Source organism: Schistocerca americana, chromosome 1 (genome assembly GCF_021461395.2).
Source record: "Schistocerca americana isolate TAMUIC-IGC-003095 chromosome 1, iqSchAmer2.1, whole genome shotgun sequence".
Lineage (NCBI taxonomy): Eukaryota > Metazoa > Arthropoda > Insecta > Orthoptera > Acrididae > Schistocerca > Schistocerca americana.
Genome location: NC_060119.1, coordinates 1,109,585,803 through 1,109,610,633, shown reverse-complemented (window position 1 = coordinate 1,109,610,633; position 24,831 = coordinate 1,109,585,803). Strand labels below are relative to the sequence as shown.

Genomic DNA, 24,831 nt, shown 5'->3' with positions numbered 1-24,831 from the left:
TGTTTTTGGCACTTGCCGCTGTTTACATGCGCACACCCTGACAAAGTTGTCATTAGCGAGAAAACCTGACAAAATTGCCATTACCGAGCATTTGAAATTAGAGATAAAGCTGGTATCTCCCGATTTATCGTGGAATTATTAACTACAAGGGTGAGTCAATAAATAGGTCGCAAACTCCAGAATACCCACTCCGTTTATAAACTTAGCACCTGTACGTATGTAGGAGAAGACAGCTCGTGTCACGTGGAAGGTAGTCAATATATAGTATTCTGCGGCCAATCGTTAATGATCTCCAGTCAGACCATTAAGGCAGGTGGGCTTTGAATGTGTACCCGAATAGTACAAGCGATTTTTGTGAGCCAGGGACTGTCCGAAGAGCACGTCCATAGCGGAATTCTTTCCGTATATGATTAGAGCTGTATTTCATGGAATTTATGTTCAATCTGGATATAGTAATACCCTGCATATCCAGTGATGGCACGTTGTTCCCCCGTCTAGGGGAATTAGTATTTCGCTGCTCCAAGGACACATCGTTCTTGAGCGATGCAGCAGTTTCAGGAACAAAATAAACTTGTTATACAATGAAGTGAGAAAAGTGACGGAATAGCGATATGCACATATACAGATGGCGGTAGTGTCGAGTACACAAGGAATAAAAAGACGGTGAATTGGCGCAGCTGTCATTTGTACTCTGGCAATTCGTGTAGAAAGGTTCCAAACGTGATTATGGCCGCACAAAGTGAATTAACAGACTTTGTACCAGAATGGTAGTTGGAGCTAGACGCATGGGACATTCCGTTCCCGAAACCGTTAGGGAATTCAATATTCCGAGATCCACAATGTGCTGAGAAATACCAAATTTAGGCATTAAATCTAAACACAAGCAACGCAGTAGCGTACGGCCTTCGCTTAACAAGGACAGCAGCGGCTTTTGCGTAGAGTTGTCGGTGTTAACAGAAGAAGAACATTGCGTGAAACAACCCCAGAAATCAACGTGCGATTTACGACTAACGTTAGGGCAGTGTGGCGTTAATAGGCTATGGCAATAGACGACGGACACGAGAGCCTTTGAGAACAGCACAACATCGTCTGCGGCGGCACTTCTGGTCTCGTGACCACAACGGTTGGACCCCAGACGACTGCTCATATGAGTCACAATTTTAGTTAGAGCTGATGGTAGGGTCCGAGCCCTGCTCAGACCCCACGAAACAATGGATTCTAATTGTCAACAAGACGCTATGTAAGCTGGTGGTGGCTCCATAACGGTATGGGCTGTTTTACATGGAATGGACTGGGGGTCCTCCGGTCCAACTGAACCGATCATTGACTGGAAATGGTTATGTTTGGCTACTTGGAGACTATTTGCAGTTATTCATGGACTTCACGTTCTCAATTAGCGATGGAATTTTTGTGGGTGACAAAGCGATTTGCCACCGGACCACAGTTGTTCGCAGTTGTTTCGAAGAACATTCTGGACAATTCGAGCGAATGATAGGCGACCTATCGAACATTTATGGGACATAATCGAGCCATAGCACGTCGAGTTACTTCACTACGTAGGTCCGACACGATCTTAGGAGCTATCCCAGACTTCTGTCACCCCAGTGTATACCTAGAGGCTACTAGTTGCATGCAAATGCTGGCAGAAGAATTCTATTCTGCAGGCTTTTAACGCCTTGTCGAACGGTGGGATAGGTGCTTAAGTTAACAAGTGGAGTATGTTGAAAAGGAAAATCAATTTCAGACAGTTACACTCAGTTCTGATGTCCCTGTCCCAGTTTGCAGCTTTTTTTTTTTTTCTTTTCCTTCTTTTCCTTTTTTTTTAAAAAAATTCTTTATTAGCACGATACAAACAAAACAAAATAAAGATACAAAACAACCCACCACCTTAATAATTAGTGGGTCTACATATTATACTACATTTTACAGCATTGTTATATTTCATTTTTCTATAACTGGCATAACTATGAGCAAGGTTAATCTGTTAAGCTATCCTACTTCTACTAATCTATTCTGCAGCGATTACAAGTGTGCCAGTTGATGTATAAACCTACTATTAAAGGCCTGCTCACTCAGCTAAACCCATGTGAGCCTGCCCCTGGCACTGGGCTGGCCAAGTCTGTATTGTCGCTGCAGTCCCTACCTGTTAGTGTTTGTTAGTGTTCTAATCTACTACTACTACTGCAGCTTATTTAGTGATTCACCCTCGTAATATGAGCAAAGCTCACCACTTACCATGTTTCACATGCAATTACTCTGTTTCTCATTCTCTGTGCCATTGTCTACAGGCGAGGTCTCGATATTATTAGTAGAGAGCAAAATAAATAACAGTGGACCTAGAATGCTTCCCTGAGGAACATGGGAAATTTTGTACACCGTGATGACTGCTAATGCGAAATTGCACGTTTGATTGTGCATGTAGAACATCCTGAACTGGAAGCGTAAGCGGTAAAAGCGAGTATCGGAAAGAGGACGAATTATGTAACAAGCATCTGTGAATGCGGTCGTTGAAGCGAGGCGAGTCGGAATGGCGTCCGCTTTGCGTTAGCGTGGCGGGCGGCGGCAGTGGCAGCGGCGGCAGGTACTAACGAGTGCTCGGCGTGTGGTGCTGCTAACACCTGTGACCCTGGCGGAGCGCTGTCAGACGGTCGGTCGCGTTGGCCCAGTAGCCTGTGGAGGCCGGAGTCTGCAGGGGACGGCTGGAGGCCGCAGCAGCAGCAGCAGCAAGGGAGGCAGGCGCCGCCGACGCCGGGGGCAGCGCTCCAGGGACGCCGCCGACGCCGCTTCCGGTGAGTCTGTAGCCGATCTTCCACAACAGCGTGGTAACACTTCAGCTAACGACGCACCGAGCGAAGGGGGCGTGGCAGTCACTACCTCGCCGCCTACGACAACGAACCGACGGAGGCTGTCGCCGCAGGAAGGAGCCAGTGCGGTTCTCCAACGCGTCCATTCCAATTCCGGTGCCTCTGACGCCGACGGTGCCGAAAAAAGTGGCGAAAAGTCACCAATGCAACCCGCAAAGAGCCACCAACAGTGCATTCTGGAAAGGCTGTCGCCAAACCGGGAATCCAGCAAGCCTCCCCGTAGCGTCCAGACTTTTCCCGAGTCCGTCACTGGTCCGAAAGATGCCAACCCTGTTACCAGTCTACCTCAACGAGACCAACAGCGGGAGTCGACGAGTGGAAAACACCAGAAAGGCCAGTACACTGCTCCGACTGTGACAAGTGAGACCGTAAGAGGCTCCAGTGTAGGGGGAGTGGAGGGTGATAACAGTGCTGCACCAGGACAAAGTCTGGTGGAGGAGCGGTCGCCGAATGTTGAACAGACAATAGAAAACGCGGTACCAGCCCAAGAGACGAAAGATGCATTCCTGCAAGCGGAAACTTCGAATCGTCAAGTAAATTCGTCATTTGGTGGTAGACGCCAGGCTGTGACACAATCAGAGGGGCTTGATTCTGCTGTAAGTGATGAACCACTGAATGTACCCGAAACCGTAAAACTTTCTACTGAACCGCTCTTGGAAGGGAACAATAGTGCAGTGCCTGTGACTCCTGCAGCAGAAAAGGGAGATTCATTTGAAACGGATTCAACTCCTCTACAGGAGGGAAGTGAGGAACGGAGAAGAGGCGAAACGGTACAAGTTCAAGATATTTTGGATACGGTAGACCATAATGAAACAGACCTGCAAACCGAGACGTCGGACCATCAAGATAATTCAGCGTTTGGTGGCAGCTTTCAGACAGTAGGGCATTCAGAGGAGCTCGACGGTGCTAATTATGATGAATCAGTGACTATTCCTCTGGCAGTGAAAGACTTTGGCGAGGCGGACGCAGAAGGAGAGAAAAGCGCAGTGCCGATGATTCCTGTGATAGGAGATGAAAATTTGCTCGTAGCAGGATTGGCTGGGCCGCATGCAGGTGCTACAGAGGGAAGTGCTGAGCAGAAAAGAGAAGTAACGTCAGCTCCTGCTAACGCTATCCTGCAGTCAGAAACAGCAGGGTGCGCGGCAAATTTGCAATCGTCACCCGTATGTGGAGTCAACCATCAAACTAGTGGACAGTCAGACGTCTTTGGTGTTGTGGCAAATGCCGATCCTGTGAACGAAACTCAGCTTCCAGGTGAAGACGATCGTGCACGTCCAGAAAACAACAGAGCAGTAAGAGAGAGCTCAGAGAGGGAACGACAAGGGCTGGAGGAACTTCCGCTCAAATACAGTGTTGCTGCCTCATCGGTGGAATCTACGAGTGAGATGCTACGCGATGGAGTAGCAAAAGGAGAGCAGACCTGCGTTGCTGCTGACGATAGCCTTCGATTGAGGACGATTACGAACAACGAAACTGTGGAGATAACTGCAGTGGGTACTGAGAGAGAAACTTTTGTGACTGAAACGAACGAATGTAATGTTACCACCGACAGTCGAGAAGAAATGTTGGCTTCGATGTCGGCGGACGATGGTGGAAGGGAGTCCATGCTGCAAGTAGGTGCGGATCGAAAGGAAACAGCATCAGAGAATGCAGAGGTAGACAAAAACTTAGAGGAAAATTCGAACGTTTGTTCAGCCATATCGACAGCTGAAGAACAAGTATTTCATAATGCGAGTAGTGAAAAAGAAGTGCGGCGTGTTAGATTTACGGACAACGTAGAAAGGTTCGAAGATAAGTTAGAAACTGTCGGTAGTTCACGAAATGCAAGCCAAGGCAGCGATATTTACGGAGAAACATTTGTGAGAGACGAAGTGAAGCAAGTAGTGTGTCAGACGACACGAGTGCATAAAGAATTTATATGTACGCGGTGGTTCGAAAACAGGGAACGTAGGGAGAGCAACGACAGTGTTACAGTTTTGGATTTGTCGAAAGGTGAAGCGGTGAGCCGCAAACGGCGTGATGATGGGGCTATTGTGGTGCTAAATCGAGAGCTGACTTCAGACGACGAAGATAGAAGTGAGAGGACAACATACGAACAAGCGGTTCGTGCAGTAGCTGAGCATTTCGTCGAGTCGTTAATGGCCGAAAGCGTAGCAAATTTAGATTATTTTAGATGGATTGGGAGAGGGAATGGTGTGGTTGCGAAGGAGAAGGCGGGTGCGAATGCAACTTGCAAAGATGTGATTGTAATTGGAGATGATGTGGGTGGTAAGTGGAAGGATAGGAGTGTTCGAGGTGAAGGTTGTGAGCTGTGCAGCGAGAAAGTGGTTATATCCGCTGCGGATAGGGAAAGGCGCGGAGACGTTATGTCTGAGAGCACGGGGGGTTGTGCTGAAATGGAAAGTCCAATTGAGTGTGATTCTGAATGCCAGGAGAGAACACCTGGTGATCACTCTTTACTACAACAGAGTGTTGTGACATCGGAGACTATAAATAGCGGAGGAGACAGCGCAGCAACGGCTTCGGAAGACACGGCGAGGGAGCTAATCGACACTCCGTCGGTGGGGGCGGAGGGGGCCGAGTGCAGCCACCGGCGGCGAGGTGGCGCTGGCGGTGCGTGGGCGGGGGCAGGCCTGGGGGCCGAGGGCGTGGCTGCAGCGGGCGCCGCGGCAGCAGCCTCGCGAAACGGCGAGCACAGTGTCGTTAACGGGGAGCGCGACGCGACCACCGGTGGATCTGGGGGAGGAGAACTGCAAGCGTGCAGCGCTGGAGAGTCTGAGGACGACAGACGAGTGGAATGTGCGGAAGATGAGGAACACGTGGAGCCGGAGGACGAAGGAAAACTTCCGCGGAAGAGCAGCGAACAAACCGGCGGCGGCAGCGGCGCCGCGCGCGAGAGGAGGCAGACGGCGCAGTCGTCCGGCCGCGCGCCAGGAATAGAATCGGAGGCAGAGTCGCAGCCGCGACCGGCACAGAGTCAGCATTTCGGCGAATGCCGTGACGCAACGGCGGGCGGACAGCGATCCCAGAACCCCGGCGCGCGGTGCCCGGGCGAGTGGGAGGCGGAGGAGCCGTTAGTGACTGACAGAGACGGGGAGGCGGCGATGGAACCCGCCGCGCAAGTGGAGGCCGAGAACGAAGAAGTGGAGGCGTCGCAGGGGGCCGTGGAAGATGCGCCGGCGGCAGGCAGGGCGCTGAAAGAGCGCAGGGCGGTCATCGTGCAGATCGTGACGGACGAAGACGTCTGGGAGACGGCTAGCGAATTCGACAAGGACTCGCCGCCCCCACGGAGAGACGGCGGTGCGGACAGAGCGCCGCGGGAGGGACGTCGAAGTCGAAGGCGGCGCCTAGCGAGTTCGCCGCCCTCGCTGCGGCCACTGGGCGTAATCCCGGAGGAACCGGCCGCGGAGGAGGCGGGGGCGGTGGGGGCGGACGAAGCGGCCGTCCACGCGTCGAGACGGCGCGACCTTCACCGCGCCGTGTCCGACCCGACTGCCCAGCGCGTCTACGTCGTCACCAAAGACGTCGGACAACAAGCCATCGACTGCGGCGTCTTCACCGTCAGAGAATCTTTCATACCCAAGTCGCGAGTTGGCGAGCCAGAACCGAGAGCTTCTAGACCGTCCGACACCAGCGCGCCGCCTCCAGTTGACACATACTGCCCCAGAGCAGACCTTCCTAAGACGACAGAGCACCGGTACGAGGCGCAGATGCACGAAATCAGCAGCTCTGTGACGGCCAGCGTGTGTCGCGTGAAGGAGACGTATGTCGTCAAGTGCAAAGTGGAGGAAGTGGAGGTCGTCAGCTCCGGCTGCAGAGCCGAAGATGTTCGGAGGTCCGCAAATATGGCGAGGTTTCTGAATGCCGGCGGATACTCGTCTCCGCCGTCGATAGAGATATCTGAGGTGACTGAGAGTGACGCAGAAGAGACGGCAGCAGTGGAGGGACGTGTCGAGATGCCGGTCGAAGACGAATGGCAACCGGCGGCGGAGAGAGTCTTCCTGTCCAACAGCAGCGAAGGGGAGGATGCGGATGGGGAGGACACGGCTGGGGAGGAGGAGGAAGCCATCAGGAAGCTGGATAAGGGCTCTGCGCTTGAAAAAGATCAACAGGAGGAAGAAACTTTGGATGATGTGTTCGATGATGCAGATGGTGAAATGGACAGAGTGCAAGAAAGGAGAAGAAGAAGAACCGATGAAGGGAGTGTGGCTGTACCTATTGCTGGCAGTGAAGAAGTGTCAGCGAGAGATGATGCTGCCAAATCAAGGACATTCGTTGGGGAAGACTCTGATTATACTGAAAGAAGGTTGCCTGGAGAAACTGACAGAAATTGCGACGGTTATGAAAACGCAGCTGAACAAACTAGGGTCACATCAACACCAGATCGGCTAACATCGACCGAGAGGAGGGAGATGGAGGCGATGGTTGCGTCTATGATGCAAGAGTTGGGTGTGGAGCCGGTTCGTTATGGACAGCCGCCGAACAGGCCCCTGGAGACCCTGTTGGAGGAGGACTCTGATGCAGACAGGACCCCCACTGTGACAGCCGCCCACTCGCGGCAAGGCTCTTCCACCAGTAGCGACGCGACTGCCGTCTACAACCCAGGTGCTGGGTCTCGTCCATCCTCTTGCGAGGTCGTGACGCCCCAACCGATGCTGCAGCCCAAGACCCTCCTCGAGCTGTCTTGCAGCGTCCTGCTGTCGCGGCCGGGCGGCGCGTCGGTCTTGCGCCAGATGCGCCTCTGGGAAGCGCCCTCGACTGCCTCTACTCCGGCGCCGACGCCGCCCCCGCCACCCATCGCCTTCTCGCCAACGCCGTCGACGCCAGCGCCGACACCACCGCCGCCGCCTCCCACACCACCCGACGCCGAAGGCTGGACCGCGCTACCGTCGAGAGTGGACCCCAATTTGCTACTGTGCCTCTCGCCGTCGCAGGGTCGCTCCCTGTACAATGGAGGGAGGTCGACTCCGGACGCTGACACCTTGCTGGACCTTCATCGGAAGTTTCTCGAGAGGCGCAGTTACGGAGAACCCTCTCTGGGTCGCCAGCGAGGGAAGGATGTGGTCGACGAGCGACGATCTTCGTTGCCAGGGTACTATCGACTATTGGACACAAGTGAACGCTCGACACCTTCGCCTTCCACGAAATCACTGGACGCGGACTCGGCTCCACAGCGTAGTTCGTGTGATGTTAGCTCTAACAAGGCGACGATGTTCTCCGCCGGCCACCAGTTCTGGCAGCAGAGGATTGTGGACAGAGCAGCATCGGAGCCGTTCCATTTCAGGCAGCCCAGCTTGGTGGCGGAAGAGACGGGGCAGGCGCCGGCGCCGCCCCCGACGCCCCCGCAGGCGCGGAGCGCGCCGCTGTCGCCGCAGGGCAGCCCCGCGCCGCGGCGCGACCGCTCCTGCCCGCCGGCCCTCGGCGCAAAAATACCGCCGACGTCGACGGCGGCGTCGGACAGCGGCCGCGGGGTGGGGGGCGGCAGCCGGCTGCTGGCACTGCTCCGAGCCGAGGAGCGCACAAGCCGGCCGGCCGCAGGCACGCGCATGTTGAAATTCGTCCGCGAAGGCAGGGCGCATTCGCCCATGGCGCCGCCCCAGCAGGATCAGCCGCCGCAGCAGCAGGCGGCGACGCCCTCCCCGCCGCCGCAGGACCGCAGCAAGAGGCCGCCGCCCCCGGGGGCGGAGGACGGCGCCCGCGCCACCACCTCGTGCGGCGGCTGCTGCGACTCGGCGCGCAACAAGCACCGGCCGCCATCTTGGTACGGCTATGACGAGAAGGCGCAGGCGCAGCCAGGCGCCGCTCCCGCCAAGAGGGAGAAGGACCAGTCTCAACAGCCGCCCACCAGCTCCGTTCCGGACGTGCTTCTCACCTCCAAGGACACCAGCACCAATATCGATTCCAAATCCGAGACCACGAGCCACGAACAGCGCCGCATCTACCGAGTCAACTCCTTGGAGGATGGCCAGGACAGCACCGAAAAGGAGTACCAGCGTCTCCGCCATGAGATTCTGGAGAGGAGATACTCTCTGCCGAGCAGATACTCGCCGCAGCCTCAAATACCTATACAGCAGCAACAGCAGTTATTCCAAAAGTCACTGGAGCCTAGTGCCAGAAAAGAACTGCAGAAGCGGCTGTCCTTCCAGCAACAGCTCCAGCAGTCGCGACCTCCGCTGCCCTCTCAGCGACTACGTCTGTCCCAAATGGACGTCAAGACCGACCAGCAGATCCAGGAGCTCAAGAAGCAGTTCGAGAGCCAGCAGGCGGAGGAACGCAGGCAGTTCCTCAGGCAGCTGGAACAGCTCAAGAGCGAGCAGCCGAAGAAACAGGACGAGAAACTCAAGGATGTGCCATTCCGACAGCTCAAGAAGCAGTTCGAGAACCAGCAGCAGCAGGAACAGAGGTACATCGAGAAGCAACTGCAGTTCAAAGAGAAGAGTCGTTCTTCTGGAGAGGACGTAGGGCAGCAAGAGAAACAGCCCAAGTCCGAGGAGGAGTTCGAGAAACTCAAGAAGCAATTCGAGACTCAGCTGCTGGAAGAGAGGACACAGGTGCAGAAGGTTCTCGAGAGGGAGAAGCAGAGGGACCAGGAGGAAGTGGATGGCGAGAAGGAGGTGCAGTACCAGGAGTTGATGCAGGGGAAGAAGGATAAGGAGGAGGTGGAGATCGTGAAGGAACTGCAGTACAAGGAGCTTAAGCAGAAGTTAGTGAAGCAGGTAGTAGTTGTGGAAGAGAAGATAGGTGAAGAATCGAAAGACGCTGAGAGAGGAGATGGCGTAAAGGAAATTGAGTACTCGGAGTTGCAGCGAATGTTGGTGAAAGACAAAGAGGTTGCTAGTGACAAGAAGAAAGATGAACAGAAAGAGAATGTAATGGTGGAAAGGGGTGAAAGGAAAAATGAAGAGAAATCAGAAGGAAAGGCGGAAACAGGGCGGAATGGAGAGATTGACGAAAGGCAACGAGATGAGAAGAAGGAGCAGCGAGACGCGGAGATGGCTGACCTAGAGCGCGAGGAACGGCAGCTCATGGAGCAAGAAGCGGATCTTATAAGGCAGTACGAAGAACTGCAGAAGCTCCGCGAGATCTGTGACGACGAAGAGTTCTGGAGAGAACGTCGCCAGGAGGTGGTGAAGCAGGAAGGTACGCAGACGGTGCGCAAGTTCGAGGCTTCCCGGTACCGCATTTCGAAGCGCGGCGACATCGCCGTGGAGCGCGCGGAGGCGGAGGCCGGCGCGCCGCCCCTGCGCCTCCCGGGGGCGGAGCGCCAGCCACCGCCGCCGCCCCCGCCGGCCTCCAGCGAGCGCTTCCGCGACCAGATGTTCCGCGAGTACGAGCGCCAGCTGGCCGAGCGCGCCGAGCGCCGACGCCGCTGCGTGCTGCGTGTGTCGGGGGCGGCGGAGGCGGCGCGCCCTCCGCCCCCGCCACCGCCCCCGCGCCTGGAGGCGGAGTTCATGGGCCGCGTGCGCCAGCGCCAGCAGAAGCTCGGTCTGCCGGAACTGGACCAGGAGGAGGATGACGCCGGCGGCGACCGCGGGGGCGGTGGGGACGGCGTGGGCGGCGGCCGAGAGCTGCCCAGACACCTGCAGGAGTTCATCGAACTGGCGCAGCAGCCGTACCCCGACTCTGAGGACTCGGAAGAAGAATACCGCGTCATCGGCCGGCCCGGTGAGTCCCCAACACGACTGCCGCGAATTTTGCAATTGCTACACGAGCTAACTTTTATTGTCAGGCGGGAGATCCCCAGTGTAACATGTCACCCAAAATTTTCCTGGCTTTTTACGTTCTTGAATGGTCCGGCGCATCCATTCATCTTTAATAGAAGCGATATGAAATGAAAATGTCACGTGAAATCCATATCACGGAAGGGAAATGGCGGACTGCAAATGTTCATGAGCGCAGTGCATCAATGAAATCACACAATAGACTTTAGTGCATTTGCAGGACCTATAATGTAAGCATGACAACAGTCATAAAACGATTTCAGGGACGCATTCCTAGCGTCGTAAGACGACTGTGTAGCCCAGTGCTGCAGAAATGCTCGGAGAAGTTAAACGGGAATTCTTGGAAGAGAAACAGCCTACTCCACGCAAAACCCTGTTGATTAAATTTATAGGACCTGTAATAGAAGTCGACTGTTCAAGCGTTCTGCTGCCACCAACGTTTATCTCACTAGCAAGAACTCTAGGCTACGATGAATTTAATACACGTAATAAATTTTCCTGCAGGGGTGCTTTGTTCAACAACCCTTAGAACTAAACATATCACAACTGTTTGATTTTAACTTCACCAGGAGGCCACCAAACCATGATCACGATGTAATAATATCAAATATACGAACTTCCTGGATGTCGGAGTAATAATGGGGCAGCCACTTGTGTTAATCAATTCAACGGAAAAACGGCCAAAGTTGATAATTTTACTTTGATTTACTTGATGGCGAGTCTCAGATCGGGACCCATTTTCAAATCATCCTACACGACAGAAAATCAAAGTTACAAACATATACAAGTGTTTGGTCATTTCAGTTTTCTTTCCTGTAGGATGATTTGGAAATGGGTCCCGACCCGAAACTAGTCATGAAGAAAATAAAAGTGAAATTTGCAACTTTGATTATTTTTCCGTTGTATTGAACAGCAAATGTATTACATTCTACTGATTTGAATGAACTACGTTTGAAGTGATATTGTGGTTATGTTTTTATGGAGACGCATGGATGTCTGAACCTGCCATTCCAAAAATGCCTGAATAAAAACAGCGTTGCCCGAAATTTTTTTTCCTTTAACAAATTTATTTTTACTTTATTTACGAGCCGCACTGTTTAGAAAACACGCTCTTGATGATACGGCTTACGTGTTTTATTTTGCAAAGCTAAACAGATTTAAACGACTGCGGCTCAATGACGTGCTAAGTAGATTGTAAGATAAAGAAAAAATAATTATTCGTAGGCCTACTGAAAGATATGAGAGTAAACTGGAAAGTGGAGAATATTACATGACAGCCAATGTGATCCAAGAGGAACAGACGTGCATATTTTAATATGGGTCATTCTAAAGGGAAAGTGCACTACAAATAAAAACTCTATTCTTAAACATATCAGAGATACAGCATTTTAAAGGAACTTTCCTTGTGTTCAGTTACTGTTTGTCGCTTGGTTAGAGACAAGCGACAGACAAGAGTTTATAAGCAAAAACTGTAGAGAAGGAAGATACGGCACTCTGGCTAAATAAATACACTTGAAAATACTGGTACGGAATTCCTACAGTGATTCCGATTACTTCATGATCCCGGGAAATTTGTTGGCGGAAATATGTTCGTATATGCATTGTGCAGCTAAATTGACAATAAAACACAAAAAAACAATAATCTGATGATTTGTTGTTGCTCATTCCTAACAGTTGAAACTGTTTTGTGCTCTGGACAATACTGAGGTTGTAATCTGTGTCTCATGTTTTACTTCATTAATTCTTCATGCTATTGAATCCACATCTCGTAGCGCAAATACGTTTGGTTCCTAAATCACTTATATTCTCCTTGTATACTCATACAAGCTGAGAGGTTAGTTATACACGATATAAGCAATTATTTGATGCTGTAAGTACCTTTGCCGAATTATCGTGAATATCTCAACTGGACATCCAATGATACTGTAGTAGCACAATTTTATTGGCATTTATGGTACTATCAGAAAGACACTCCTGAAATAACTATTAACACGTCATCAGGTATACAGATTGTTAACTTTGCCACCCAAAGAAATTATTAGAGAACCTTGAAACATTAATCGACTTAGAAAATTGTACCCACAATGAAAAGATGGCAGCTGTTGGTCACGAATTTGAATTAAATTGCACACAGAGTATCCTATATAAAAATCGTCACGACTTTCAGCTTTTAGTTCGAAGCTACTTAGAATGTACGTCGCTTTTCGTAAGAAACTTTGGAGTGTTGAGCCAAAAGCCTAAATTGGTGTCGACTTTTTTCAGTAATAGATATCTGTGGGAATTTTGTTCACACATCTTTAGTTCAAATCCATAACTGAGTAATGAAAGCTGTTACACGAGATGCAGTTGATGTAAGTAAAGCACATATAACTATGGCCTTTTAACATAAATGTCGTTAATTCATAGACAGTGACGTTTCAAATAGTGTGAGACCATCTTCATGTTCTCCAGGGTAGAAAAAGTATTTATTACGCCTTTTCACGCGATTCTAAGAGTAGATAAAACAAAGAAATCAATACCAGAGTATAATGTACTGAGATGAACGTTAGCTCTACCGAAACGCAAACATGCTGTCTGATGTGTCGCGTACATTACGAAAGATTTCTTCCCCGAACAGGGAAACTTCTGTACATTTTCTTGCACGGGACACTGGAAATAAGTTGAATAATAATAGGATTGTCTTCGTTGTACTGCCTGATGGTTGGTAAAACGCTATTAGCGGGTTTTGTCATTCGTTAATGATTGATCGCCCTACGGTTTGGACTCGAAGCCCCAACAACAAACTGCAAATCGAGCTGCAAGTTCGTCTACGTAAGTCTATTTATCTTGTACTACCACTCGTCTTTGCTACTTCAGCAGCTATTTGGTACCTGTGGGTTCTTGTGTGTGTCTACTGAAACAGTCATCTTATGTTTTCACTGTAACACATCTGCGCATTGTTATACGTGTAACCGACTCTCTATGCTGAGAAACAAGTATCTAACACACCAGTTCTCAAATACTGGCTAAGATTACTGGCTTCCAGTGTCTACGAAATCTGGAATGTTAGCACACTTGTGAGTATTCGCTTCAGAGAAGCGCAAGTGTTCTGTTTACTGGCTTGTAACTCATTTCGTAGCCAACAGATGGCAGGACTGCCGCTGTATTTCCATTTCACGCTCGTTTGGAACATCCGTTGGTTCCGTTATAATTTAATGAAAGTTACCTTTTGTAAAAAATAAAATGTAATATCAGAAGAATATTTGACTTTACAAAAAATCTAAATTTTACTTATACCGCATATAACTTCAAGGACCTACATGTTTATTTCATATTTGCGTTCGCTCTTGATGTCTCCTGTACATCATAAAGGCTATAAGAGTGTTATCTCTGAACTCTAAAATGGAAGTGTTGTAACTACTGTACTACAAAAAAAAAATGGCAGTGTAGCACAATCATCGGTTGCATACTAATGAGTAAAGTAGGCAGAATTGAAAGTTCGACACGATGTAATCGATGTGTGCTCCTGACAAAATTAGTATGTTCACTAGTTTAAGCCGAAAAAAAGGAGAGACCAATATATGGATGCGTTGGTTTCGTTTCTGACATCATACATTAGTATTAATTAAGGAAAGAAATTCCCTGAAATGAGAGGAGTCCGCAGTCCTCGTGATCTGTTACGGATAATACAGTCTAGATCGCTTATTCTTTATTTCATGATATGTGTTGGCTACTACTGTCATCTGATCCAAAATCTGGGCTTGTGGAAACAACAAGGGAGCCATGCGGATGGGCCTGCTTCGATTTTATTCATCGTTGTAGCATTTGGAGATCAGAGCCCTGACGAAAATTTCCTAACACATACGACGTATATCTCAAAACGTTCGAAAAATTTCCTTCGAAGATTTTGAGGTATTTGAGCATTTGAAGTGCGTACAAAACATTCCGATAACTTTAAAAATAAGTGGTGCATTGCGTATAAGTCTTGTATTCTAGAAATACCACGTTCGATTCTCCATAATTTTTTTATTCTTCATGTAAATCCTATTTTTATTATCAAATGGAATATTAATGAAGATATATTGAATCGCTTTTTTTAATAAAAATACCATGTTTCTATTTTGAATTTCTAATGATTAAAAATACTAGTGTTCACCAGGAGTTAAAATTCTGTTCAGAATTGCGAAACGTCAAATAGAAATTAAATTACTTTTTTTATTTCGAGAGATTGCACAGTATTAACGATGTACATAATTTTTTTTTCATTTCGTTGGTTTATATCAAATTTCTTTTTCACGGAAGAGTTAATTAGCATTTCCACTTGCTAATAAATATAGGACTTAAATAAAAGTAAACAGAAGTTTGCTACTACCAGTAGTGCATCTTCCTACCTAGTTACATACATACACTGCAGGCCACCATACGGTGCATCGTGGGGGGAAGGAAAAATGACTATCTGTATGGTTCCTTACGAGCCCTAATTTGTCTTACCTTTTCTTCACCGTTCTTACGCGAAATGTACATCAGCGCCAATTAAAATCGTTCGTGAGTCAGCCGCAGATTCAAATCCTCTAAAGTTTCTCAATAGTGTTTCGCGAAAAGTAGTCGTGTCTTCTCACCAGGAATTCCCATTTGAGTTCACAAAGCATTTCCGTAACAGTCGCATGTTGATCGAACATATCGGCAACACACTTAGTATCACATCTCGGAATCGCTACGATGTCGTCCTTTAATCCGAACTGGTGGTCATCCCAAACATTCGAGCAGTACTCAAGACTGGGTCGAACTATCAATATCCGGTTTCCTTTGTAGATGAGCTATACTTTCCTAAAATTCTCCCAATAATCTTAAGCCGACCATTATTCGCCTTTCCTGCTACCGAACTTAGGCGCTCTTTCAATTTCACGTCGCTTTGCTACGTTACGTCTAGAAGTTACCATGGCAACCAGAACACCACTAATACTGTATTCGAACATTACAGGATTGTTTTTCCTACTCATCTACATTAACTTGAATATTTTTACATTTAGAGCAAGGTGCCATCCATCACACTAACTACTTATTCTGTCTAAGACATCCAGTATCGACTTACGATCACTGAACGACGGCACATTACCGTTTCGGAATTCCTTCATCAAAGAAGCAGTAAGTATTCCAGAACTTGAATCTAGAGCAACATCCAACATGAGTAACTTAGAAGCAGACATCCTCGTTGTAGCGAAGCAGCTTAAAGCGCTCAATAGAGGCAAGTCTTCTAGTCCAGAGTGTATTTCAGTTAGCTTTCAGTGTGTGCTGACACAATAACTTCATACTTAGCAATCATTTACAATCGCTCGCTCGACGAAAGACCCGTACCTACAGACTGAAAAATTGCACAAGTCACACCCTTACTCCAGAAGGCAAATAGGCGTAATCCTATGAATAACAGACCCACTGTGGAACATGCTCTGTTTTCGAACATTAAGAATTACCTCGAAGTAAACGATTTATTCACACAGAGCCAACATGGTTTCAGAAAATATCATTCTTGTACAACAAAACTAGCTCTATATTCTGAGGAAGTATTGAGTGCTGTCGACAACGAATAGGAAATCGATTCCATATTTCAGGACTTCCACAAGGCTTTTGATAGTTTATCATTCGTTACAAGCAGCTTCTAAACAAACTGCATGTCTGTGGGGTATCGTCTTAGTTGCGTGACTGGATTCGAGATTTCCTGTCGGAAAGATAGTAATTAAAGGACAGTCATCGAGTAAAACGGCAGTGATATCCGGCGTTTCCCATGGAAGCGTTATAAGTCCCCTGCTATTGCTAATCTAAATAAATGATTTAGGGGACTGATTTAGGAGACAATCTAAGCAGCCCTGTTAGATTGCTTGTAGATGTTACTGTCATTTACTGGCTATTAAAATCATCAGAAAATCACAAATAATTGCAAAATTATTTACACAAAATATCTGTATGGTGCGAAAAATGACAACTGACGCTAAAAAAGAAAAAGTGTGAGGTCGTTTCCGTAAGTACTAAAATGAATCTATTAAATTTCGGTTACACGATAAGTCACATAAATATAAAGGCTGTCAATTCAACTAAATACCTATGAATTACAATTAAGAACAACTTAAATTGCAACGATCACATAGATAATGATGTGGGGACGGCAAACCGAAGACTACTTTTTATTGGAACACTTATTGTTAACCAAGTGTATTAACCAAGCAACGTAATTGCATGTAACTTAGCTCCGTCCTAACAGGCCTTGGAATGCCCAACGGTACCGACCGGCCGCCGTGTCATCCTCAGCCCACAGACGTCAGTGGATGCGGATACGGGGGGCATGTGGTCAGCACATCGCTCTCCCGGCCTTATGACAGCTTACGAGACCAGAGCCGCTACTTCTCAGTGAAGTAGCTAGTAGCTCCTCAGTTTGCCTGATAAGGGCTGAGTGCACCCCGCTTGCCAACAGCGCTCGGCAGACCAGGTGCTCACCCATCCAAGTGCTAGTCCATCGCGCCAGCGCTTATCTTGTATCAACCGAAATACTACAGAAACTTTTTTTCCTTTTTCTTTAAATTGGAGCAATGCACTTTTTTTAACGGCATTTTATCGCTCTTGAAGAAATGGGTGTAGTGATATAATGCTTCTTAATGTTGGTCTTGAAATGTCCTGCGAACACATCCGAAGAAAGTGCTTAATTGGAAAAGTAGGGCGGCCGGAACAGGGTCTTGAGCGTTTTTAGTGTCCGCTTGTTTCCAGAAGAGCCATTCACTTAAACTCGAGTGCGTATAAACACGTATGAAAATGTTTTCCAAGCTTCCTTCTAATATGTTAGAACTTAGCATATACATAATTCCATGTTCACAAATAGAACTCAGAAAGAATGGAGGACTTTTACTCAAACTCCGCCGTCTTCGTTTATTAAACACCTGCTGGGTTACAATCAGGATCCCCAATACATGGTTAACGGAAATTGTTTGTTCTGTATTTAAGAAAGGTAAAAGAAGGAAATCTACAAACTACAGATGAACAAGTATATTACATTCAGCTTATAAACTGTACGCTAAAAAATATAATATTAAAAATATAAAAACATTAAAAAATGTAATATTAAATAACCGATTAAAGCCAACAGCAGAGCCACTCTTTCAAGAGCAGAATGGTTTTCGAAAAGGGAGAGCTTCTATTTGACAATGAATTTGCTATGAAACAGCTTATAAAGAAAAAAAGGGAATGCAGTTTTCCGACATATACAGCTTTTGTAGAAATAGGTAAGGCTTTCGATAAGATAAAGAGGCATCAATAATAGAATATAATCGCTAAACGGGGTTACCTTGAACACGTAATAGTATGCATAAAAAGGTTTTATAATTGCAACTGCTTCAGACTCTATTTACCTAATTATCGTGGAGGAAATGTTATTAATCAGAGAGTAAGACAAGTGCGCTTATTATGATACTTGCTTTCTATCATTTTTATGTACGAAATCCTACACAGATGGAAGGATCAAGCACCACCTGGAATCAAGTTAGGAAGGACCACTTTAAATGTGGTAGCATAAAAAAAAATGGTTCAAATGGCTCTGAGCACTGTGGGACTTAACTGCTGAGGTCATCAATCCCCTAGAACTTAGAACTACTTAAACCTAACTAACCTAAGGACATCACACACATCCATGCCCGAGGCAGGATTCGAACCTGCGACCGTAGCGGTCGCTCGGCTCCAGACTGTAGCGCCCAGAACCGCACGGCCACTCCGGCCGGCGGACAAGAGGGAAAACGTTTAATACTGCAGCATATAATGACGGAGCGTTGCATAGAAGCTTCAATTGACCCTGTTTACGTCACAATAACCGATTACCGCGATCTTGCCCTTCAATTTTAGCACCTTCGGTAGACACTTTTGCGAAGACTCTCGTCCTCCTTAACAAACCTTATAAAAAAATGGCTCTGAGCACTATGGGACTTAACTGCTGAGGTCATTAGTCCCCTAGAACTTAGAACTAGTTAAACCTAACTAACCTAAGGACATCACAAACATCCATGCCCGAGGCAGGATTCGAACCTGCGACCGTAGCGGTCTTGCGGTTCCAGACTGCAGCGCCTTTAACCGCACGGCCACTTCGGCCTTCAACAAACCTTATATTCAGTAGTTTTCATTCGAAGGGCAAGTGCTCTTAAGAAAATGTACCGCTCCAGTGAGAAAAAAAAAAGATCTTCTTGCTTCGGTATCTCAGCTGATGCAAGACTTGCGAGTATTCACAATGTCCCTCTGTCTACCATCATTTGCCAATAATACATTTCATGCAGGGACTGAGAAGTGACCGTGAACATAAGTAAACGTAACGTATTATGCATAAACATGCGAAGAAATCCTTTACTGTTCGAGTACGCTGTTGGTAGTGAGTCACTGTAAGTTGTGACATACAGCACAATACCTAATACAAGAGGACTTTAAAAACTAAGTTATTGAATGCTGCGCTGGACTTCAAAATGACACAGACGCATGATACTTATTCTATCACAGTTACCAAGTCGCCGCAAAGAAATTCCGGCAAACTCTACCACTCGTTCAGTTTCTCAACATTGTAAGTCCGCTCCTTTTAGAAGTCCACTACTTTTTCACTGAGCCATTCGAGAACCGCTGCTTCAATGTCGTCATTGCTGGAAAACCTCTTTTCACCCAAGGTGTTCTTTCAGCTTGCGGTAAAGAAGGAAATAGCAAGGTGCAACATGTGGAAGGTATGTCGGATGCTTCCAAACTTCCCGTCGAAAAGCCTGCAGCAAAGCTCACGTCGTGCGCGCCGTATGATTGCATTGTCATGCACGGCAATAATTTTGCGTAATTTTCCATGCTTATTGTTCTTCACGGCGTTGCTCAGCGATGTCGGTGTTGCACTGTACGAATCGGGATTAATGGTTGTAACCTCTGTTATAACCTACGTGTACACAACGCCTTCGCAGTCGAAGAAAACGTTGGGCATGACCTTCCCTGCTGATGGCGCAATTTAGCATTTCTTCCGCGGAAGCGAGGACGTGCGTCAAGCTTCCATAGGCGCTCTCTTTGTTGCAGGTGTGAAATGATGGACTCATGTCCCTTCACCCCTAATGACGCGGCTTAGAAAATCATTGTCTTTCATAGAATAACGCTCAAGGAAGGCCAGAGACGACATAAACCTTGCGGCTCTGTGTGCAGGTGATAGTGATCGCGCTTCCCAGCGTGACCGCAGTATCTGATACTGCAGACGATCTTGCACGATGGATTGAGAACTGCCTATTGAGATACACATCTGCTAATCGGTGGCCGCAGTACTCGCTTTCTGATTGCTGCGGATCAGGTCTTCGATTGCCTCGACATAGTAAGCCTGCCATTCGTTCCACAAAATAAGCGGCAGTCATCTGTTTTGCTCGTGTTACCGTGTTCCTAAATTAAAAACCAAACTATTTTTATCAATTGTGGTCGTGAGAAATGCTGGATCGGCGCTTAGCTCACTTATTGTTGTCATTTTTTAGCGCGTTCTGTGAGGCAGGAAGACAGAAGTTTGTCTTGTCTTCTGATGGCAGTTGATGTTCTGTATTGTTATTTGCGTAAACTAAGCTATTATACCTAAATGCAAATGCAGCTTTTTTACCAACTTATAGGAAAAATAATTCTTCCCTCGAAGAGACAAAGCTTAGTTATGGAGTTCACTATAAACATCGTAATGCGACATTTTCGATTGTACATGGCGAGAACTCGTATACTATTCAGCATGATAAATCAAACAAATATAAGCTGGGTTCATATGCTGCTATCGCAGTAACTTCTTCACCAATAAATAGTGAGTAAGTTTGTTTCACATATCCTAAGAAATTCTTGACTTTGTTTCTGTGAAACGTGCATTTAAAAATGTAGATATTGCCAGCATAAACAAGCTTTATTAAATGGCTATCATGACATCATATCCATGATATGCAGAAGCACAGAGCTTTTAGTTTGATTATAATAACGAAAGATATAATATTAACGTTTAGGATTGACGTAGTACTTCACCGTAATTGCATATAATTAAAGTCGGCTTTATAGTGTGAAAACCACACATGTTACAGTTACAAGCTTTAATTTGTATCAAAATAGAATGGGTAAATAGTATAAGCGTAATTTGTGAAATTCCAGAAAATGAAGAGACTACATTGGCTGCAGCTGAGGGAACCTTCGCATACCATATTGCGTTTCATAATCGTAGCTACAGTTCCATGGAATGCCCAATAAATGTCGTTATAAAACTCTACGATTCCAGATTTAGTTGTAAACGAACCAAATCTGAAGCCATTGTTTATAATGTACTAACTCCTTAGCGTACATACCTTCATTAAGAAGATGATGACCATGTAAACATTGTAAGTCTATCCATTGCTACCAGTAATTAGAAATCAACGCGGCTTCTTCTAGTATTAGGTAAATGTTTGAGAAAGCTGAGTGCATCAAAAAATATTGAAATTAGTCTCTAGTTAAAGTGAAACTTTTAATGCAATGTCCAAAAATGTGATGTTGGTTCTGCATGCCAACTGCCTAGAATCGAATTTTATTTGTCTACTGACAGTACGAACAGTATCTTTGGTGGAATAAACGAAAGTGACAGAGAGAATGTTTTTGCTCGATTAAAAACAAGCCTTGGGGAATTACCTTATAGGCGTGGGTTGCATAGCCGGCCGTGCGGTTCTAGGCGCTACAGTCTGGAACCGCGTGACCGCTACGGTCGCAGGTTCAAATCCTGCCTCGGGCATGGATGTGTGTGATGTCCTTAGGTTAGTTAGGTTTAAGTAGTTCTAAGTTCTAGGGGACTGATGACCACAGTAGTTAAGTCCCATAGTGCTCAGAGCCCTCGTGGGTTGCATACCACACATCTCCACACCAGTATGGAAACAGCAGTTGGAAAGGTGCCCATTGATATTGAGAATATCATTTGTAAAATTTCCAAATATTTTCATTTATATACTGTAAGGATACAAAGACTCAAAGAATTCTGTGATTTTGTAAACGTCAGTTGCAGTAATTTGCCTGGTTACTGCAGTAAAAGAATGATTGGCGTTGCTTCCTGATTGTGAAAGAATATTGAATTTATATCCTGCTTTAAAATTACTTTTCTTCTCTGAATCAGGTTGTTCTTTATCTTCGCAATCACTTTCCAACAACCAGGAATCTGAATTATGGTTGTAGTTTGCTTTTTGAAACAAGCATTCGAGAAATCAAAAGCAGTATGTTTGCGTTGCACAGACAAAACCTTGTTATAATTTGCTCGGGAGAACTTTCGTGGGTTTTAATTTTAAATCTATGTTGAAGGGATTGTATGACGGTGATCGAGCTGCTTACTGTAGGTTTTATTCCTAGGTTCATTCATTCTGCTTGTATAATGTAGCACTTTAATGGGGGTAAGCAGTTTTCAGTATATGGTTCTCTTTGTTGCACCGTTTTGAAAGGAGAGGTGAAGTGGAGTGACATAGAATAAAGTACACCATTGAGTCAGCCGGCCGAAGTGGCCGAGCGGTTAAAGGCGCTGCAGTCTGGAACCGCAAGACCGCTAAGGTCGCAGGTTCGAATCCTGCCTCGGGCATGGATGTTTGTGATGTCCTTAGGTTAGTTAGGTTTAACTAGTTCTAAGTTCTAGGGGACTAATGACCTCAGAAGTTGAGTCCCATAGTGCTCAGAGCCCTTTGAACCATTGAATCAGAAAATAGCCAGTGTAGAAATTGACAGTGCAGAACTGTTTGATGGAAACTGTACTGTCAAAGCGGTTGTAACCGAAATATTAAGTTACTGGAAAGATTCGTTGGAAAATGTGCATAATACACGGATTGGAATATTGAAAGTGTTAAGGGAAAAATGCATACAAGTGAAAACACTGCCTAAAATTGGAGAATGTGCTGTGTGCATCCCAGAGACGAATGCAGGAACTAAGCGTTTCTTTTCAAAAATGAATCATTATTTGTCATGTGATAAAAAGAAATGTTTTAGATAGCACATTTGCCAGTGCAATGCTTCGCTGTTGAAATTGTTGATCAGTTGATCACAGTCCTTTCAGGTGTCCCGCGTACTTCAACTTTGGAGTACTTACCAGTTGCTGCGTTATTTTATTCTCACAATGCGATGTACCTGTTTTTTTTTTATCGCAAGAGAACAGCGTCAGCAGCAAATCCGGAATGTGTAGTCCCCTCTCGACAATGCGCAAGTCTCGTTGCGAAATGGTCTTAGCGTGGACAGTAGTGGAATGATCGCATTAAATCAGTTATAGGAAAGCAGATACCACGCTGAGATACATTCTAAGAATGTTAAGGAAATGTAATTCATCTACCAAAGAAGCGGCTCAGAAAACACTTGTTCGGCAACGTACGAGGGCAGTTCAATAAGTAATGCAACACGTTTTTTTTCTCGGCCAATTTTGGTTGAAAAAACCGGAAATTTCTTGTGGAATATTTTCAAACATTCCCGCTTCGTCTCGTATAGTTTCATTGACTTCCGACAGGTGGCAGCGCTGTACGGAGCTGTTAAAATGGCGTCTGTAACGGATGTGCATTTCAAACAACGGGCAGTGATCGAGTTTCTTTTGCCGGAAAACCAGGGCATCTCAGATATTCATAGGCGCTTGCAGAATGTCTATGGTGATCTGGCAGTGGACAAAAGCTCGGTGAGTCGTTGGGCAAAGCGTGTGTCATCATCGCCGCAAGGTCAAGCAAGACTGTCTGATCTCCCGCGTGCGGGCCGGCCGTGCACAGCAGTGACTCCTGCAATGGCTGAGCGTGCGAACACACTCGTTCGAGATGTTCGACGGATCACCATCAAACAACTCAGTGCTCAACTTGACATCTCTGTTGATAGTGCTGTCACAATTGTTCACCAGTTGGGATATTCAAAGGTTTGTTCCCGCTGGGTCCCTCGTTGTCTAACCGAACACCATAAAGAGCAAAGGAGAACGATCTGTGCGGAATTGCTTGCTCGTCATGTGGCTGAGGGTGACAATTTCTTGTCAAAGATTGTTACAGGCGATGAAACATGGGTTCATCACTTCGAACCTGAAACAAAACGGCAATCAATGGAGTGGCGCCACACCCACTCCCCTACCAAGAAAAAGTTTAGAGCCATACCCTCAGCCGGTAAAGTCATGGTTACTGTCTTCTGGGACGCTGAAGGGGTTATTCTGTTCGATGTCCTTCCCCATGGTCAAACGATCAACTCTGAAGTGTATTGTGCTACTCTTCAGAAATTGAAGAAACGACTTCAGCGTGTTCGTAGGCACAAAAATCTGAACGAACTTCTCCTTCTTCATGACAACGCAAGACCTCACACAAGTCTTCGCACCCGAGAGGAGCTCACAAAACTTCAGTGGACTGTTCTTCCTCATGCACCCTACAGCCCCGATCTCGCACCGTCGGATTTCCATATGTTTGGCCCAATGAAGGACGCAATCCGTGGGAGGCACTACGCGGATGATGAAGAAGTTATTGATGCAGTACGACGTTGGCTCCGACATCGACCAGTGGTATGGTACCGTGCAGGCATACAGGCCCTCATTTCAAGGTGGCGTAAGGCCGTAGCATTGAATGGAGGTTACGTTGAAAAATAGTGTTGTGTAGCTAAAAGATTGGGGAATAACCTGGTGTATTTCAATGCTGAATAAAACAACCCCTGTTTCAGAAAAAAAAATGTGTTGCATTACTTATTGAACTGCCCTCGTATCTACGCTCTCCAGCAGCGCAGGTTGCTTCTACGTCGTATCACGTATCGTACTGCCCCGGTGTGTCAAAGGAAGTACGCTCATGTTGGGGCGCCTTGCCACGGTTCGGGCGGCGCCCCCCGTCGGAGGTTCGAGTCCTCCTTGGGGATGGGTGTATGTGTTGTCCTTAGCGTAAGTTTAAGTTATATTAAGTTGTGTGTAAGCCTAGAGACCGATGACTTCAGCAGTTTGGTCCCATAGGAACGTACCACAAATTTCCGCAATTTACACTTATGTTCAGAAAAAAAATAAACAGAAAACATTGAACGAATAGAGGTAGAACATTCATATTCATAGGACATGTACATTAGTATGTTCTGCAAAAATGATTAGCATGCCAGTCACCTCGGTTCAGCATGTTCCCTGTTGCCTAGTAGACACAAGTCCAGCGTGGGGCCTGATAACTTGTTCCATGCGTGATGGCATCGTCGCGTTTAAGGTGCGAATGGTGTCCTGTGACATTATGTGACACCAAGAAGGCAGGTGTTCGTGAAGCAACATGTAGTCGTACATTGTCTTG

General features: G+C 46.9%; 1 protein-coding gene across 7 annotated transcripts in view; it reads left to right on the top strand.

Moving 5' to 3' along the window:
- Positions 1-24,831, top strand: part of LOC124618523 (sorbin and SH3 domain-containing protein 1) — a 935,475-nt gene that overhangs the window by 340,968 nt on the left and 569,676 nt on the right. The window contains exon 1 of one of the 7 annotated variants that reach the window (XM_047145361.1): positions 10,301-10,529. The exons of the other annotated variants lie outside the window; for them this stretch is intronic. Within the exon in view, the coding sequence (XP_047001317.1) occupies positions 10,316-10,529 (214 nt within the window). The 5' untranslated portion in view covers positions 10,301-10,315. Of the gene's footprint in view, positions 1-10,300; positions 10,530-24,831 lie in introns of those variants that run through there. 7 annotated transcript variants of the gene reach the window in all.